The 16,711-nt window shown below is 38.5% G+C and overlaps 2 protein-coding genes across 2 annotated transcripts in view; both read left to right on the top strand.

The window, feature by feature from the left end:
* Positions 1–16,711, top strand: part of LOC310843240 (cilia- and flagella-associated protein 337-like) — a 1,288,916-nt gene that overhangs the window by 502,891 nt on the left and 769,314 nt on the right. The gene's annotated exons all lie outside the window — the stretch shown is intronic.
* Positions 1–16,711, top strand: part of PDS5B (PDS5 cohesin associated factor B) — a 66,370-nt gene that overhangs the window by 16,926 nt on the left and 32,733 nt on the right. The window contains exons 3-9 of the mRNA XM_083736025.1: positions 2,661–2,864; positions 8,054–8,140; positions 8,329–8,426; positions 9,999–10,125; positions 12,612–12,692; positions 13,860–14,000; positions 15,895–16,010. Of these exons, the coding sequence (XP_083592151.1) occupies positions 2,661–2,864; positions 8,054–8,140; positions 8,329–8,426; positions 9,999–10,125; positions 12,612–12,692; positions 13,860–14,000; positions 15,895–16,010 (854 nt within the window). The remainder of the gene's footprint in view (positions 1–2,660; positions 2,865–8,053; positions 8,141–8,328; positions 8,427–9,998; positions 10,126–12,611; positions 12,693–13,859; positions 14,001–15,894; positions 16,011–16,711) is intronic.

Below are 16,711 nucleotides of genomic sequence, written 5' to 3'. Positions count from 1 at the left end.
CCTAAATATTATACCCTTTCTTGCTTCCACAGTGTGCTTCTCCTATTCTCTCTGCATACAGAAAAGAATCCAGTACCCAGCTGGTATCTTAATTGGATTCCTATTTGCAGTTAGCTGAATCATTGGTTGAGATCAGCATTACCAGAGGCCAGAGAAGGAGAAGTGGAGTTTCCGATTTAGTTTTATGGAATCTTCTATGTCATCATCTTATAGATGCCTTAATAAGTCTCTCGTGGAAAGAATTGTATAGATCTTTAGAGTGTTAAGTAGTACATAATTGATTACTTTTTAAATATTTGAAAAGAGATACTCCTAAAAATTGATCACACACCATTTATATTACACTTCAAAGACAAGATACAATTACGGGGCCAAATGATTCGTGATTCGCTTACGTTTTCTCAGATATAAATTGGCTTCCCCCCTGGTAAAAGGGCAATATGGATAGACAGCTGTTTGTGCTTCATGCAACCAAGCGCATTACAAAATCTTTAAATTTCAAAATTGATTCAATAGAGTAAACACCTGATGCCTTCTGGGTTTTTAAATAAGTTTCTAGGTATACCTTTGATCGTACTCTTTTCTTTGTAATTTTGTAATTAGGCCTGAGTAAAATTGCTCTTAATAATTTTAGTGTTTGAGGTTGGTTGCTGGTTTTTGTGTGTAGCAAAAAATATTGCAATATTTTATGGTAATAAATACGTTTTGTTAGAGAATACAGTCTTTTTCATGTTAGATTTTCCAGAAGTTTTGTTGCCGTGTAATTGAACTTCAAAAGTTTTCGTAAAGTACTTTGAATGACAAAGATGAACTCCAGAGAAGCTTGAATAATTTGTTACATTCTTTTAAAATAATAAATAAATCCATTGAAATCAGTGCGTCCAAGTCATTGATATCAATGATTCGACTCTGAGAATGACTAACATAGATTTTTTATATAATAATAATAATAATAATAATAATAATAATAATAATAATAATAAATTTTTATTTATATCCCGCCCTCCCCAGCCGAAGCCGGGCTCAGGGCGGCTAACAACACTAAAACAGTACAACATTATAAAACATTATAAAAATGAATTAAAATCAAAATTGATGGCAACCATAAACTAAAGTTTTGTAAAGATTGCCAAAGGAGGGAGTCAGGCTGCGCCCTGAGCAAAGGCCAGGTGGAACAGCTCTGTCTTGCAGGCCCTGCGGAAAGATGTCAAATCCTGCAGGGCCCTTGTCTCTTGTGACAGAGCGTTCCACCAGGTTGGAGCCGCAGCCGAAAAAGCCCTGGCTCTAGTTGAGGCCAGCCTAACCTCTCTGTGGCCTGGGACCTTCAAGGTGTTTTTATTTGAAGATCGTAAGTTCCTCTGTGGGGCATACCAGGAGAGGCGGTCCCGTAGGTACGAGGGCCCTAGGCTGTATAGGGCTTTGAAGGTTAAAACCAGCACCTTAAACCTGATCCCTGATATATATATCAAAAGATTCCCAGTGAAATGAATATTTAAATGACAGTCTGAAAAAGCATAGTTTTTTATACCTCCGCTTTATTCAAACAGTTCTGTTGTTTTAAATCACAAGTTCCCTGTGTGCCCCTCTATCCCCATTTCTCTCAAACCTCTGTTGCTTTCCTCTCTTTCCATGCTTTACTTGAAGTTCAGCCATTGTTTTAAACCACCACTCCCCCCCTTTCAATGTCTCTTCCTTCTCACTTACATACCATCTTCACTGCATTTGTGCAACCTGTCTTCTCTTTTGCTCCTGCAAATCCTCCCGACAGGGGCTGTACCATGGCAGACTTACATTTTTATATATAGGAAGATAGGAAGCCGCCAAACACTGAATCAAAACCCTGGTCTATCTAGCTCAGTATTGTCTCCACTGTCTGAAAGCAGCTCTCCAGGATTTCAGGCAAGAGTCTCTCCCAGCTCTACCGGTAGATAAAATTTGGGGCCTTCTACATGCAGGACTGTCTGTACCACTGAGCTATGGCCCTTCCCCAAGGGAAGTGAGAAGAGCGATTGTGTTGATTTGCTGCAGCAAAAGCAAACTTGTGACACCTTAAACAAGTGCAACCTTTTTAGCCAGAATCTATTTTGTCAGATACAGATTTATTTTGACTGTACATTCCTGTCAGCAGCAACCATCTTTGCTGTGTATTTATTCCTAGTGCCATTGCATGTTGATACAGTGGTACCTGAGGTTACATATGCTTCAGGTTACATACGCTTCAGGTTACAGACTCCGCTAACCCAGAAATATTACCTCGGGTTAAGAAATTTGCTTCAGGATAAGAACAGAAATCGTGTTCCAGCAGCGCAGCAGCAGCAGGAGGCACCATTGGCTAAAGTGGTGCTTCAGGTTAAGAACAGTTCCAGGTTAAGAACAGACCTCCGGAACAAATTAAGTTCTTAACCCGAGGTACCACTGTATGTTCTATTAGCAAAGATGTAATGCAAATATTATTTGTCACATGACTGTAGATTAAATACTTTGACATTCAACCATTTTGAAGCTTACAATATTCTACCCTCATTACGGAAAAGTCGAAATAGTCAGGAAAATGAAGAAGCGCATAAAGAAAAATAGCTCTTTTAATGTATGTGGTTTTTATAATATGGGCTGTTTTTTTTCTAGAGAATGTCGCTTATCTTGGAACTTTCTTTTGGCAGATGGTTGTCAAAACATTCATGGATATGGACCAGGACTCTGAAGAAGAAAAGGAGCTCTATCTAAATCTCGCTTTACATCTTGCCTCCGATTTTTTCCTTAAGCATCCTGATAAAGATGTACGCTTGCTCGTAGCTTGTTGTCTTGCTGATATTTTTAGAATATATGCTCCAGAAGCACCATACACTTCACCAGATAAACTTAAGGTAAGATTGCATGTCATCCTTATTTTCTGTGACTTCGGATGAGTAGTAGTGCTGTTTTATGTTTATTTCTAAACATTCAAGAACAAACAATCGAGAGGTTAGAACTCTTCAGCAGAGCTTTCACACTGCATATTCTAACTGATGTGAATTAAATATTTTTTAAAGCACTGGCTCCATTTTCAGAAGTTAGCTAGGTATTTTTAAGTGATTTGTTGTAGGATCAGTGTGGGAATTGTTAAGGTGTAGTCTGGTTTTATAGGCCTAGTTTGAAGGGAAGTACTGATAATATTTGCTACAGTGTATTTAGGCTTGGAGTGACAGTTGCCTGTTATTTATCACAGAATGATCTATGTTGCAAAACAAAGCCTAGGAAAATTGAAAAGTCGATAAGCAGGGACATTTTGCCTGTTAAAAGAATCCTGAAATAAAATTTTGCAAGTGCTAAATGCAGTTGTGCGTTCCTATGACCCTTAAATGAGAACTTTGAGTAGCTGTTGGCAAGGGAGCTGTGTAGGTTTAAAGCTATTCCAACAGGCAAAAACTAAAAACTAAAACTAAACATGTATGCCTTCTAATGACCGTAAAGTTATTTGTGTGTGTGTGTTCATATGAATAATAAATATTGTCAGTTGGCTGCTATCAAAAGATACTAATTTGTTAAATTATGGCATTTGGGGTCGAATTATGGCAAGTCGTTTGGCATTTTTTCCCTTGACTACGTGAATTCTAAAGTAGTTTGAATTTTAGGTAGAGATATGTTTCTGTATTATGAAGTGTTCTGATCTTAGCAAGTAGTATCTATGTTTATGGCTTTCAGCAGTTCCATCTTGCTCAGCTATATTGTCTGCAGTTTGTTGTATTTGTTTTCCGAGACTCATGCATCTGTACAATAAATGACAAAGTTGTATGTTATGGAACTTAGTTGTTGACTCCCATTTGCCTCTTTTATGATAGCGCTGTCAAGAAGCTGCTGGAAAAACATTGTCCTGTAGTGAATGAAAATGAGTGTCATTTTGTGACCATTTGCTAGGGACATGGGCACTGTTTTATAAACTCGCCAGGCAAAATGTAGTTTCATCATAATGTTAACAGGGCCTAGAGTATGGTTCAGGTTTTCTGTTGAGAAGAGCCTAGGTTTTCCTTGGGGGTCTTCCTCTTACCTTTGCTCCTCCAGTGTGGTTGTGAAGAAGGGTTCAGAAGCTTTCATTTTTGTTTTGGATTAACTACAGCTTGTTGTTTTATCTGAGCTTGGCAAAATTGGTTAAACTCAACTGCGATTCATTTATAACAATAATTTAATTGTTATGAACTTGTTTGAAACAAGTGCAACCTTAAGCTGAAGTTAATAAGCGAATCATAGTTAAGATTAGCCACAGTAAGTCTTACCATGTAAGACTAACTCTGATTAATTGAAACTGAAGCAAAGACTTCTCATTTCCTTGTGGCCATGCCAGAAGAGGGGATTGCACATTATGATAAACCATAGTGGATTATTCCAGTTACATATGTTCTTTTTCCTCCTAAAATAATAATTCTAAGGAGTTGCAGAGTGCTGCATCTTTGTAATGGAATGGGCATCGAAAATGGTGTGTTGTGTGTCATGGACTCTAGTTTTTCAGGTCAGTTCCTTACAAGTGTCTGGCTGCTATTGTCCATAACAAAGTCCTTGTCTTTTTCAGCTATTCTATCCTCCGTTTCAGCACTTCTGAGTGGCTTATTGCTGCTTTTATTGATTCTAAAACCATTATATGTGACATTCATTTTAATTAGGGCTGTAAGTGTGTTGTTGTTTTTTAAATCCTTTCAGTCAGATGAAAATGTGCTCATGATTAATTGGACAGAAGATTTTTTTTAGAAAAATATTTTAATACAAGTACTTAAACTGCAAAAGCAAGGGACTATCTTGAAAGGCACTCCCCCCCATTTCTCTAACTCATGGGAATGATGATACCTGGCACAATGAATGTGTGCATCATGTAAAAACAAGTGAATACACCTCTTTCTTCTGAAATATTGCTTTTACCCATATGCAAATGTATGCAGATTTAGCTAACAGATTAATCAACTAAAACACACATGAGTAATGGATTTAAATTTTAATTGGCACACAACCCTAATTGTAATCCATTTTAAAGATGCAGAATAAATCATGCTGATTATCTTTCTGTGTTTGTACAGTTCTCAGAACAGTGGTTTGAAAGAAAATGGTTCTCCTATAATTAGTGGTTTCCTGGGTTTTGCAGAAATACAGTAAAGATAATTTTGTGAATTTATTTACTGTTAATACATAGTTTGAGTCTGAACTCAGTCTAGAGTTCCTTATGCTCCTTACTATGGACGGATTGGTTTTTTGAAGTTGCCTTGTTCTATATCATTGTTTCCCAAACTTGGTCCTGTTAGCTAGGGATGATGGGAGCTGCAATCCAAAAACAGCTGGAGTCCCAAGTGTGGGAAACATTGTTTCCAGAAAAGTTTCTTAAAAACAACAACCTTATTTTCTTTTCACCAAGTCTGACTGTAGATTTCTTGTTCTCTAGAACAATAATCTGGCAATTTAATTGCTGTGGGATAGATTGATCAATCAGTTTGCTTGAATAACCCAACAATTCCCACATCCTACTGCATGTGAAAAACTAGCTGTTGTATTTTCACATACAGGTGTTTTGGGGAGAATGGAAAAAAGGACTACATGGCTCTGGATGTAATACTGATCTGTTGGGGGTGGGGAAACTAATCCACTTTACAGTTCCAGATGTGGTTTCTGCTTTGTGGTACTGGTAAAGGGTCAGCACAGTGCTGCTTCTAACAGTGAGCCTCAGCCCTAAGATGTTACTGGATAATTTCTACTCTCTTTGGGGAAAGTCAGTGAAATGCCTCCCCCTCCCCATTTCTCCACCCACATATAGGAGAAAAGTTTAGAGAGGCCATGTGTATACAGCTCTAGGTTGGATGGTGTACTAAATTGTAAAAAAAAAACATCAGGAGTCTCCTAGCACGCAGAGAGAGGACACAGTGCAAGGTCTAAGAAGGCACCAGTGAGAGTCCCTTAGCTGTGTGAGGAGTTTAATTTTTTAGCTGCTCTTCATTTGTGTCTTGGGTCAGCAGGTGGGCAGCAACAAACTAGGATAGCAAGTTAATAAAAGGTAAAGATAATGATAATATACAGTTAGCACAGTCTGAGATTGACAAGCCATAAAGGTTGTAGTTTGTTGTTGTTAGTGAGCTGTATCTGATTCAGATGTACAAACCCCAGTAAACTCTATTTAAAAAGTTTACAGTTATATTGGAATGAAGCTACATGGTTTTGATAGGTGTAGGTCTCTTTACCTTGTTGTCAACACTGAAATTTCTGAAGCTACGGTCTATGTCTCAGTTAGTTCAGATAACTCACTTTGACTGTAGAAGACCAGTTTGAAGTAAGTGGATTGGTACCATATTAACTCAGGTTGGCTAATTGATTGTGAACTGAAGCCTAACTAGACTTATTCATAGTCTTCCCTTGTTGCTTCCCTCATCATCATTTTTTTACCCCCTCTGTTGAAATTTAGATTGGTACATTTCTTTTAGGCAATAGTATTGTTATGTTAAATTGCCAAGTACATTCGTTTCTACTTGAAATGACTACTTGGTTAACCTTTATGTAGTGTGTTTTGAAAGTGTTCAGTATTACTTTTTATAAATCAAAAGTTAAAAGAAATGATGTCTAGCTTCACAGTCCTCTTTTACTAGATTGTTCACATTTACTCCCTTCATCGCAACGATGTATTTCACAAGCACAGCTTTTCGAAAGTGCTTTTTTAACATTGTAAGTGTCAACAGTCTTGATTCCCAGACAAATTATTTTGAAATGTTTCTTCCCAACAACAATATATTTCATAAACCTAGCTTTTCAAATGCATGTCTGTCAGTGCTGATGTTACAGTACTTTGATTTTAGCCAGACAAATTACTTGGGAAAAGGCATTTCAAACAAGCGAAAGAAGGGAGGACAAGAACCCTATCCAATTAACTTTCACTTTCCCAATAGAATACGTGTAAACTTTTCAAGGAGCAGAGTTTTCTTCAGCAAAACCTCTCAAACGGCAGTGCTCTCAATGACCCAGTTGCCACATTGACTCTAGCATGTGAGACATAGAGCTAAAACCGAGAAGCGCTTTGGAAGACATGGTGTTGTGCCATTCTTTTGGACACCCAGACCTTCTATTAGAGAAGACAAAATTATTTTGAGCATATATTCCACCTCATTGTTTGGATTTATTTGAGGCGATGCTGAAATGCCAAGCTCTGAAACCTGCTCCTCCACTGTGCCTTACGCTTCTGACTCATGTGTCTGCAGATTTGACAGCTCTTTTGATTCCTCGTGTCTTTCAGCACCTCCATCTGTATATTCTCGTTATCAGTTGTTACTCTTCTCTAGGTTACTGCTCAGCATCCCCTATTTTTAAAAACTTCTTAGGTGACAGCTCCCTCACACTTGGTTTGTCCTCTTGAATGGCTCACACACTGTATGGGGGCTGTTATGCACACAAGTTGTCAGAAGGAAAGCCCCCTGGTGGCTGTATCTAGGAAATCTTGCTTCCAGCAGCCCTTTTCATTTCAAGACTTGTGTGTATGGAGAGTTGTGAAAATTCGTTTATTTTGCTTTCTGCAGGTTGGTAAACGCAAATGAGTTTTTATACTCATAATCCGTTCTGGCTTCCCTTGGAAAAGGCTTAGGGTGGTCAGACCATGTGTGTGAATTGAACAGTCATGGAAAGATTGAGGAGCTGTTCCCATGATTTCCCACTGCATCTCTTGTTGCTGCTGAAATTGCTGAAAAATACTTCTTCCTGCCATGCAGTGCATAGTTAAACTATAGGACTCTCTCCCACAAATTTAATAATTAATAATGATAATAATTATTACCAGGATTTCATTCTGTCATTATTCACTGTAATAGACTGAAAGCTCAAAACCTGATTCAGAATAAAATTAAAGTGAAAACAAGTGCTGCAAAATCCTGATTGATGTTCCTAATATTTTCTGTCTTTTTATGTGCTTCAGACTTTGATTGTGAGAATAAGAGGTTAGTTAAAATATGTTACGAATTCTAGTTCATAGAGAAATGATTTTTCAGTTGAAGTGAATGCTTATGCAACTAGTATATATTTGTTATGTATGTGGAATAAATACCTGTTCTTTCCTTTGCAGGATATATTTATGTTCATAACAAGACAATTGAAAGGATTAGAAGATACAAAAAGTCCACAGTTCAATAGATATTTTTATTTGCTTGAGGCAAGTGTAAATTATTTTCTATTCATAAGCTATCCACAGTTGCTTTAAAACAGGCAAAATGTTCACTTTTTAAAAATCTCAATGGGTGGAGATCCAAAATCATGCTAGTAGACACCACAGGACTTACCTTTTATCTTTTTGTTAGGTTGCTGTTCCAGATACATTAACTGTCTTCTTTTCCTATATAGAACATTGCGTGGGTTAAATCTTACAACATATGCTTTGAACTCGAAGATAGCAATGAAATTTTCACACAATTGTACAGAACATTGTTTTCTGTAATCAAGTAAGTATATATATCTTTAACAACAAATTTATTCATGGAAAGGTTGGGATTAAAATAGTACAAGCAACGACTAATTTACACACTTTCATGTGACCATGCACACGCACATCGCAGCAACCTGGAAGTGGCTGGAAAATGGGATGGAACACACAATGACCCAGAATGCAACCCATGCACAAATCGGGGGTTGCCTGTATTTCAAATTGTTAGGGATCAGTACCAGAGTTACAGGTGCCCAGGCTACTTAAAACACCCTGAATTTTCCAAGCCACAGATGCATTGTTCATTAAAGTAATTGATTAAGGTTGCAATCCTATACACTAGTGGTAGGGAACCTCTGACTTGCCAGATGTCTCCATTTGGCCAGCAGTATGGTTTGACTCAAACCACATCCACCTGACATCATATGATGTTAGACATGGGGCAGACAAATCCACAGGGCTGAATTGAAAAAGGAAGGCATGAAGTACATTCTAATCTCCCCTTCGTGGGCAAGGTCTTCAAGCAGGTAGTCATGGGCCAGATCCAGGTTCTTTTGGCTGAAACTGATTTTCTAGATCCATTTCAATCTGGGTTTTGACCCAATATTTGTACAGAAACTACCTTAGTTGCTCTGTATGATGACATTTGCCAGGAGAGAGGGAAGGAGTGTGTCCTCCTGTTAGTTCTCTGAACAGGGCAGCCTAACTTCTCTTGTCTATGCTCCCGTAACTTCATAATTTAGACCACTGCAGTGCATTGGGCTGCCTTTGAAGAGAGTTTGGAAACTGTAGCTGGTGTAGGCTACAGCAGCTAGATTGGGGACTGGGGCAGGATGATCTGAACGTATAACATTGATGCTGAGACAATTTCACTGGCTACCAGTTTGTTTCCCATCCATGCTTTGGTGTAAGTCCCACTATACTCAGTGGCGCTTACTTCTGAGTAGGTATATATAAGATTGCACTTAAAAATTCGATTTTAAATGAGTTTATAGTCTCTGTGTACACACAGAGGGGCCATGCACAGAACTCTTAATGACAAATAGATTATATCTTTATGGTCATGAACAGTTGCAGAAACACCATACTAAATATCAACCAAGATAGATCGCCAGATCTGGACATTTCTAGTCATAGTTGAGTAGTGTAATGTATTAACTTCACCTCCGCTGAGCCTTCTATTTGATGTTAGAGTTGTGAAAAGCAAAAATTACAACATTGTCACTAATTTTACATCAGAGAATGACAGTGATAAATGGACTGGGCCACATTCCTCCAAATTAAAAAAAAGTGAAAATATGTGTGACTTTTAATTCAATGATTTTGTCTAGTAAGCAGAATAGGACTTGGGATACCAGGGCTCAAATGCCCCCTCAGCCGTGAATTTCACTGGGTGACCTTGGGACATTCACCTATCTCTCAGCTTGTTGTGAGGATAGAACGAGGGGAAATCATGTTTACTACTCTGAACTCCTTGAAGGAAATATTGGATAAATTTAATAATAGTTTATTTTACTTATTTATCTTATGGCTGAACCATAGTGAATTATATTGTGCTAATGAGCTGAAAACCTGTTCCTCTTGATTTCAGCAATGGTCATAATCAAAAGGTTCATATGCATATGGTGGATTTGATGAGCTCTATAATTTGTGAAGGTGATACAGTGTCTCAGGAGCTTTTGGATACAGTTTTAGTTAACCTGGTGCCTGCACATAAGGTAAGCAGTAACATTTTCCTAATTTCCTGGCACTTCCATTACTTTTATTTAGTGGCATGTATGTGGCAAAGTTATAGTGCAGCTACCTTTTATTCGTGGCTCTGTAACCAGGGTTAGACTGCCAAACTGAAGCGATAAAGTTGGCCAAGATCTCCATCCCTTGTTCCCACTTCTTAGACAGAGATCAACTCTCTTTTTGTGAGACGTTGGAGAACTGCATTTGTTTCAGCTCAGAGTTGCTTGAGTTGCTTGAGTTTAATGGCAGATAGCACTGGACAAACACCATTCACGTGTGTGTTTTCCTCTTCTGTCCTCAAATGGCATTGTTAGTAATGCTTCCATTCTAGAAAGAGGGGCAAGCAGATCTGTGTTCCCTGTTGTGGCGCTTATTGGGATAGGGGAGTGCAGGCAGAAAAGCTGTGTGCAACTAGGCTACGTAGGCAGATGGATGACCCTTCTGAATAATAATTTGTAAGGCTAACATTAACTAAATCATGTTAATATAAATGTTCATATTTCAAGTACTTGAGGTGTCTTGCAGTCTTGGAACATAAGGGTGCAAATTACACTATTTCTCTATGTCTCCGTTGTTCTGACTAGCTGTGTCTCAGCCAAATATTTGTTCTTTTCCTGAAGCTGATTTGGGAAAGAACAATTACGTTTGGGAAGGAAAGCTGTTTTTCCCAACGCTAGGTAGCACAGGGAAAGCTCATGTTTCTACCTTTTTGTGGTTAATCCTATCAATACCTCATTGCTTGGTCAAGAGTATAAAGACTGCGTGTATTTGCCATTTTGTTATTTCTTGAGGCACCATATTTGGAGGACTGTTGAGAAGTTGCCTTGGTTACATGTATATTATTTCATGTTGGTTTTCCCAGTTTTCGGAGGTGTAATTAGCTGTTTCAGATTTCTGGATGCAAAGAACTATTAATATCTGGAAAATACAAGAGTATCAACTGGCTTTTAATTTTTATTTGAAAGCATTACATCTTAGGAGTCACATGGTACACTTTTCAGTTAGTCATTATTAATTGATCTTGAAATGAAATTGATCTAGCTATTGTTCAACAGTATTTTATAACTGAATTTAACCTGACTCCGTTTTTCACAGGGTTAATTGAGCTAAATAATTTAATACCATCAAGGAAAAAAAGCAATTTAAATTGAGTTTCTGATTTTCATTTTTGCATGTTTTGTGAACCAGGATGTGTGTTAACTGGTTACTATAACAACTAAATATTCATTTGCAACTAAATAAAGCTTTTATACAACCTTGAAACATAATCCCAAACCTTTGGACGTGCAGCCCACATACACTGCAGAATTACACTTGCTTAGAGGCAAGACAGATTTTTGTTAGGCTCTTTCTGTATCCATGCAAGGATACTGTACAAAAACAATTACTTCAAAGGCTAAGACTACAGTTGTATGTGCTTTTATTTATACACAAGTTCAGCTGAACAAAGTTGAATTTACTTCTGAGTAAAGTTGCATTAGACTTTGCTGTAAGTGTCCTGAACTTTTTCATAATAAAATACTACTACTAATAATAAATTTATACCCTGCCCATCTGGCTGGGTTTCCCCAGCAACTCTGGGTGGCTCCCAGCCGAATATTAAAAACAGTACAGCAAAGCAAGAGTTGGTAGTGAGCAAAATAGTATTTCTCAGTGGGACAGATAAGTAATGTTGGTGCTGTTAAATAAGTAGACATAAATTGAAGAACTGAACACATTTCAGAAGAACTGGTAGCTGGACAGCATAGAATATGAGTACAGGATCACTCATCTGAGCTTTATAAATGATCCTAGTGATTTATACTGTATAATCTCCGGAGTCCTAGCAGTTCTGGTGATTTGCTAGGAAGCATAAAACAATAAATAGTAATACATAACTTAGTTTGTCAGTTGTAATGTTAAAATGTAGATAATTATTGGTCTGAAAAATAACTAAACCAAGGAAAACTGTTAGATTGAGAGATGGAAGATAGCAGAAACCAGGATTTATGGCCAACAGCACACTCTTATGCATGCATACACAGAAGTAAGTCCCAGAGTTCAATGGGACTTAACCCAGATAAGCACAGTGTTCTCGAAGCTACCAACATGAGTTTGACCAAACTGCGGGAGGCAGTGGAAGACAGGAGTGCCTGACGTGCTCTGGTCCATGGGGTCACAAAGAGTCGGACACGACTAAACGACTAAACAACAAAGCACATAGAGGATTGCAGCCTGCGTAGTAGCCTTTTTCTGAGCTTTGAAAGTTTGACACTGCATTGACCAACTCTATAGTTGTTTCTATATATTCTAATCATAGTGGGTTTTTGTGTGTGCAATACTTGTGGGTATCCTTTTTTAAAATCGGCATTTGTCTATCTTGCTTGTGAAGATTTGCAAAAAGCCAGTTACGTGAATTCACTTATCTGTATCTGAGCATACATTTCAAGCACACTTTTACAGCGTTTCCTGTCTGAAATATACCTTTCAGAACTTAAACAAACAAGCATATGACTTGGCAAAGGCTTTACTGAAGAGGACGGCCCAAGCTATTGAACCATACATTACTAATGTAAGTGAGGATTTAAAGTGACTGTGCAGATGAAACTGAGTAAAATGTATAATTTGATGATGACTAAGTACGTGCATATCCAGAGAGTCAGTTAAAATTGTCCTAAGTTAAAAGTGCTTAGAACCCTTAGAAAGCAGAACAGTTTCTGTAGGACACCAAAATAATAGTAACATGGTCTCTAAGCAGGCCTTCTTGGGGAAAGTATTCCACATGGAACACCACAGGAAAAGTGCACTCTCTCTTTCTCCAGCTGCTACCTATCACACTTCAGATGGTGCAGGGATCTGGAGAAAGGCCTTAGATGGCATTCTTGGTCAATGGGTGGATTGATATGGCAATCCAACAAATAATTTGGATCCGAAGCTGTTTAGGGCTTTAAAGGTTAAGAGCAGTGCTTTCATTTGAGTTCTGAAACTTCCTGATAGCTTGTGGTGTTGTTTCAGTACAAGAAAAAGACAGTCTCTCTGCCAGAAATGAAAAAGACTGTCATAGCAGTGCTCTAGGCACAGCAGTGTTCCGCCGGAGAATTATTAATGCAGATTGTGAAATGTTTTATTTTCAGCTGTGTCCAATAATTGTTATCCTTTATTCTGCATAAATTTGGTTTCCATTGCACATACATTTTAAAACAAATTGTACAAAAATTGAATACTTTGGGACGAAAGGCGGGATATAAATGTAATAATAAATAAATACGTTTTCTCTTACGTTTGAAAGCTCATTGCGTTAAAGGGCACTTGGAAAATTAGACTATGAGCTTAAGCAAGTAAAACCAGTTGAAACTAGAGTAAGTCTCCTACGTAGGGTTAGTATGTTATTGTTTCCTGCAGTTAACTAGCTGAGTTACCAGAAATCTAAGATGGCAGGCATTTGGGTAGAATGCTAGGTTAGTGGGCCTTCTTAAAGTACTTGTTAGCTTTCAAATGATGTACTTTTAGAAATATGAAGAGCTAAGCTGAAGTTAAAAATAGAAGTTTGTTCTTAAGATGGGCTTCCAAATACTTCAACTGTGAGAAGGTAGTTACTCGGGAGTTTGGGGGTCACATGTTTGTCCTCTGGGCATTTTGATAGCCCTTTATGGTGTTTCCCCAGAACAGCTTGGAATAGATTGTTGAGAGAGGCTGAGAACCTGCTTCTGATGTTGATACATCTTGCTTTGTCTTACAGTTCTTTAATCAAGTGCTTATGTTAGGAAAAACGTCTATCAGCGATCTCTCGGAGCATGTTTTTGACTTAATTCTGGAGCTATACAATATTGATAGTCATCTTTTACTGTCAGTTTTGCCACAGCTTGAATTTAAACTAAAGGTAAGTGTTATATCAGTTGTATCAAATCTGGATCCTTTGGGAGGTTGTTTCTGGTGTGGGGCAACAAGCACACAACTTTTCATAAGCATGTTCATTGCACCTCAGTGAGCATTGGTGCGTCAACTCCTTTTCCTTATGAGCGCCTTTTAGTTTCCCTGTAGCAATTCTCTTTATCTAGCCCTTGGGATTCTCCTCAGGCCACACCCCCTTCCAAGTACCATTCTTCACTGGTCTGTGGCCCCTGAAAACATAGAATTATAGAGTTGGAAGGAACCAGCAAGGATCATTTAGTCCACTGCAGTACAATAATCCTGCCCACAGCTGTCCCTGGGTGGGCTAGAACCGCCAACCTTCTGGTTAACAGCCAGTTGCACTGACCCATTGCACCACATGACTTGAAGGGGGCCAGGCTGGAAAAGGCTCCCCACCTCTGCCCTGCATCATTCCGGGTCCACTACCTATACGCAATGGAGGAGGAGGAGTTTGGATTTGATATCCCGCTTTATCACTACCCGAAGGAGTCTCGAAGCGGCTAACATTCTCCTTTCCCTTCCTCCCTCACTACAAACACTCTGTGAGGTGAGTGGGGCTGAGAGACTGCAAAGAAGTGTGACTAGCCCAAGGTCACCCAGCAGCTGCATGTGGAGGAGCGGAGACGCGAACCCGGTTCACCAGATTACTGGTTCACCAGATTACGAGTCTATCACTCTTAACCACTACACCACACTGGCTCTCTTTACATGCAGTAACTGTGTCCAGATGCTGTTTCAGTTGGCAAGCTGGTGAATTAATATTCCCCTCAACGCTCCATATATCTGCTTGCAAAGAACACAGGAGCACATGGTCGTAAATAATTTCTTTGTTGCCCTCTGCATCTGTGGGATGAAAGCAGAGGAGCAGCACTGGAGTATACATAAGCAGCTGGAATGAAGAGGGGAAAAAGGAAATGAAACAGAATTCTGGTGTATGTGTATGTGTATGTGTATGTGTATGTGTAACTTCAGCTAATGCCACTTTGTGCTACATTTGCCATACCTCTTAACATTGGCCCTGCAGGCTGAAAAGGAACGGGGAAAGAGCATGCAATAGCATCCATCTCTATGTTAGTGTCTATGACAGCGTTTGGACACAATGCTGAGCCATAAACTATGGGAAAGTAGCGCAGACTGTGCCATGTAACTTGGAGCTCTTCCACTTTGACACTCCCTGCCTCCAGCAGGGAGACAAACCACAATGCAATTGTCTTATAAATCTGAGCCAGTTCTCAGGATTTGTTTTTCTCCAGACCATATTCTAAACTTCCCAGTTGTAGTTTGCTTGGGAGAAATAAACCAGGGGCACATGTTTGAACATAAGGCTAAACCAACCACCCTGTGGACTGTTTCCTTGCTGGAGGTAGGGAGGAGTGAAGCAGATGCACTAGCAGGCAGTGTATGCACAACTAATGTTATTAACTATACCTAAGCAAAAGTAGGACTTAGAACTGTAGCCTTCTAATGCATGCTAGGTGTACTTAACAAGGAGCAAGCTGCACTGAACATAATGGACCTGCTTCTGAGTAAACTTGCATAGGCCTGGGTTTAAGTTAAGCACATATGAGAAGTATAATAAGTGAGTGATACCTTGGTCCTCAAATGGTATTCGTAAATTGTTTATCAGAGTCATATGGCTGGACAGGTTTAATCACTTCCTTTATAAACTGACTTTGTTGCTTGTTGGTTCATTTCCACAGCTATTATTTGCTACCTTTTTAAATTTTAAAATGATATATGTGTATGCTTTTTTTTAAAGAAATAGGTTTGTTTGACAACCTGTTTTTACAGAGTATGTCTTGTCTGTCTCTTTCTCTGTGTATGCACTATATATTTATATTGAAACTTATTTTATTTTCCAGAGCAATGACAATGAAGAACGCCTGCAGGTTGTAAAATTACTAGCAAAAATGTTTGGGGCAAAGGATTCAGAGTTGGCATCTCAAAACAAACCACTTTGGCAGTGCTATCTGGGGAGGTATAAATTGTTTAGTTCCTTTAACTTGGGAATTAAATACTGAAATTTAATGTAACATTTTGTTATTTTGCAGCATTTTAGAAATTCTTTTATGTCTAATATGAGCTATAGATACATATGAACTATTTGTTCTGTATCCTCTGAAATTGACATAAATAAAGCTAGATCTTCATCTGTGGTTCCACAAACCTTACAATTATGAACCATCTTACTTAGTTTACTGCCATTCACTTCTTTCTGCTAACGTAGATTAATCTGACTCTTGTCAACACCATAACACTGTAATAATAAATTCTGTGTTTATATTGGATTTGATTAATATTCAACAATTGTGGAGCTTTCCAAGGAACAGTAACAAAAACAAGGCTTTAGACTTTTAATTAGGTGACAAATGCATATATTAATAAACATTTGCATGAAAGAGATGCATGCTTAAAGAGTATATCTTCCAGCTGATTTGTCCTTTGGTTAAAATGAGAAATAGGCTGAAATATTACATTTTTTAAGTATCTGTTTGGATGTAAATGGCCAAGCCTGATTTATCAGACACAAGTTGGGTAGCAGGTTAAGGGGGGAGAATTGTAGCCCAGTAGCAGAGCCACTCGCATTGCAGGCAGAAGGTTCCAAGTTCAATCTTGGCATCTCTAGGTAGGGCTGGAAAAGACTGTTGCTTAAAACCCTGGCAAGCTGCTGCCAGTTAG

The sequence above is a fragment of the Podarcis gaigeae genome, assembly GCF_964106915.1.
Source record: "Podarcis gaigeae genome assembly, chromosome: 4".
Classification (NCBI taxonomy): Eukaryota; Metazoa; Chordata; class Lepidosauria; order Squamata; family Lacertidae; genus Podarcis; species Podarcis gaigeae.
This window is presented reverse-complemented; position numbering and strand designations above follow the sequence as displayed.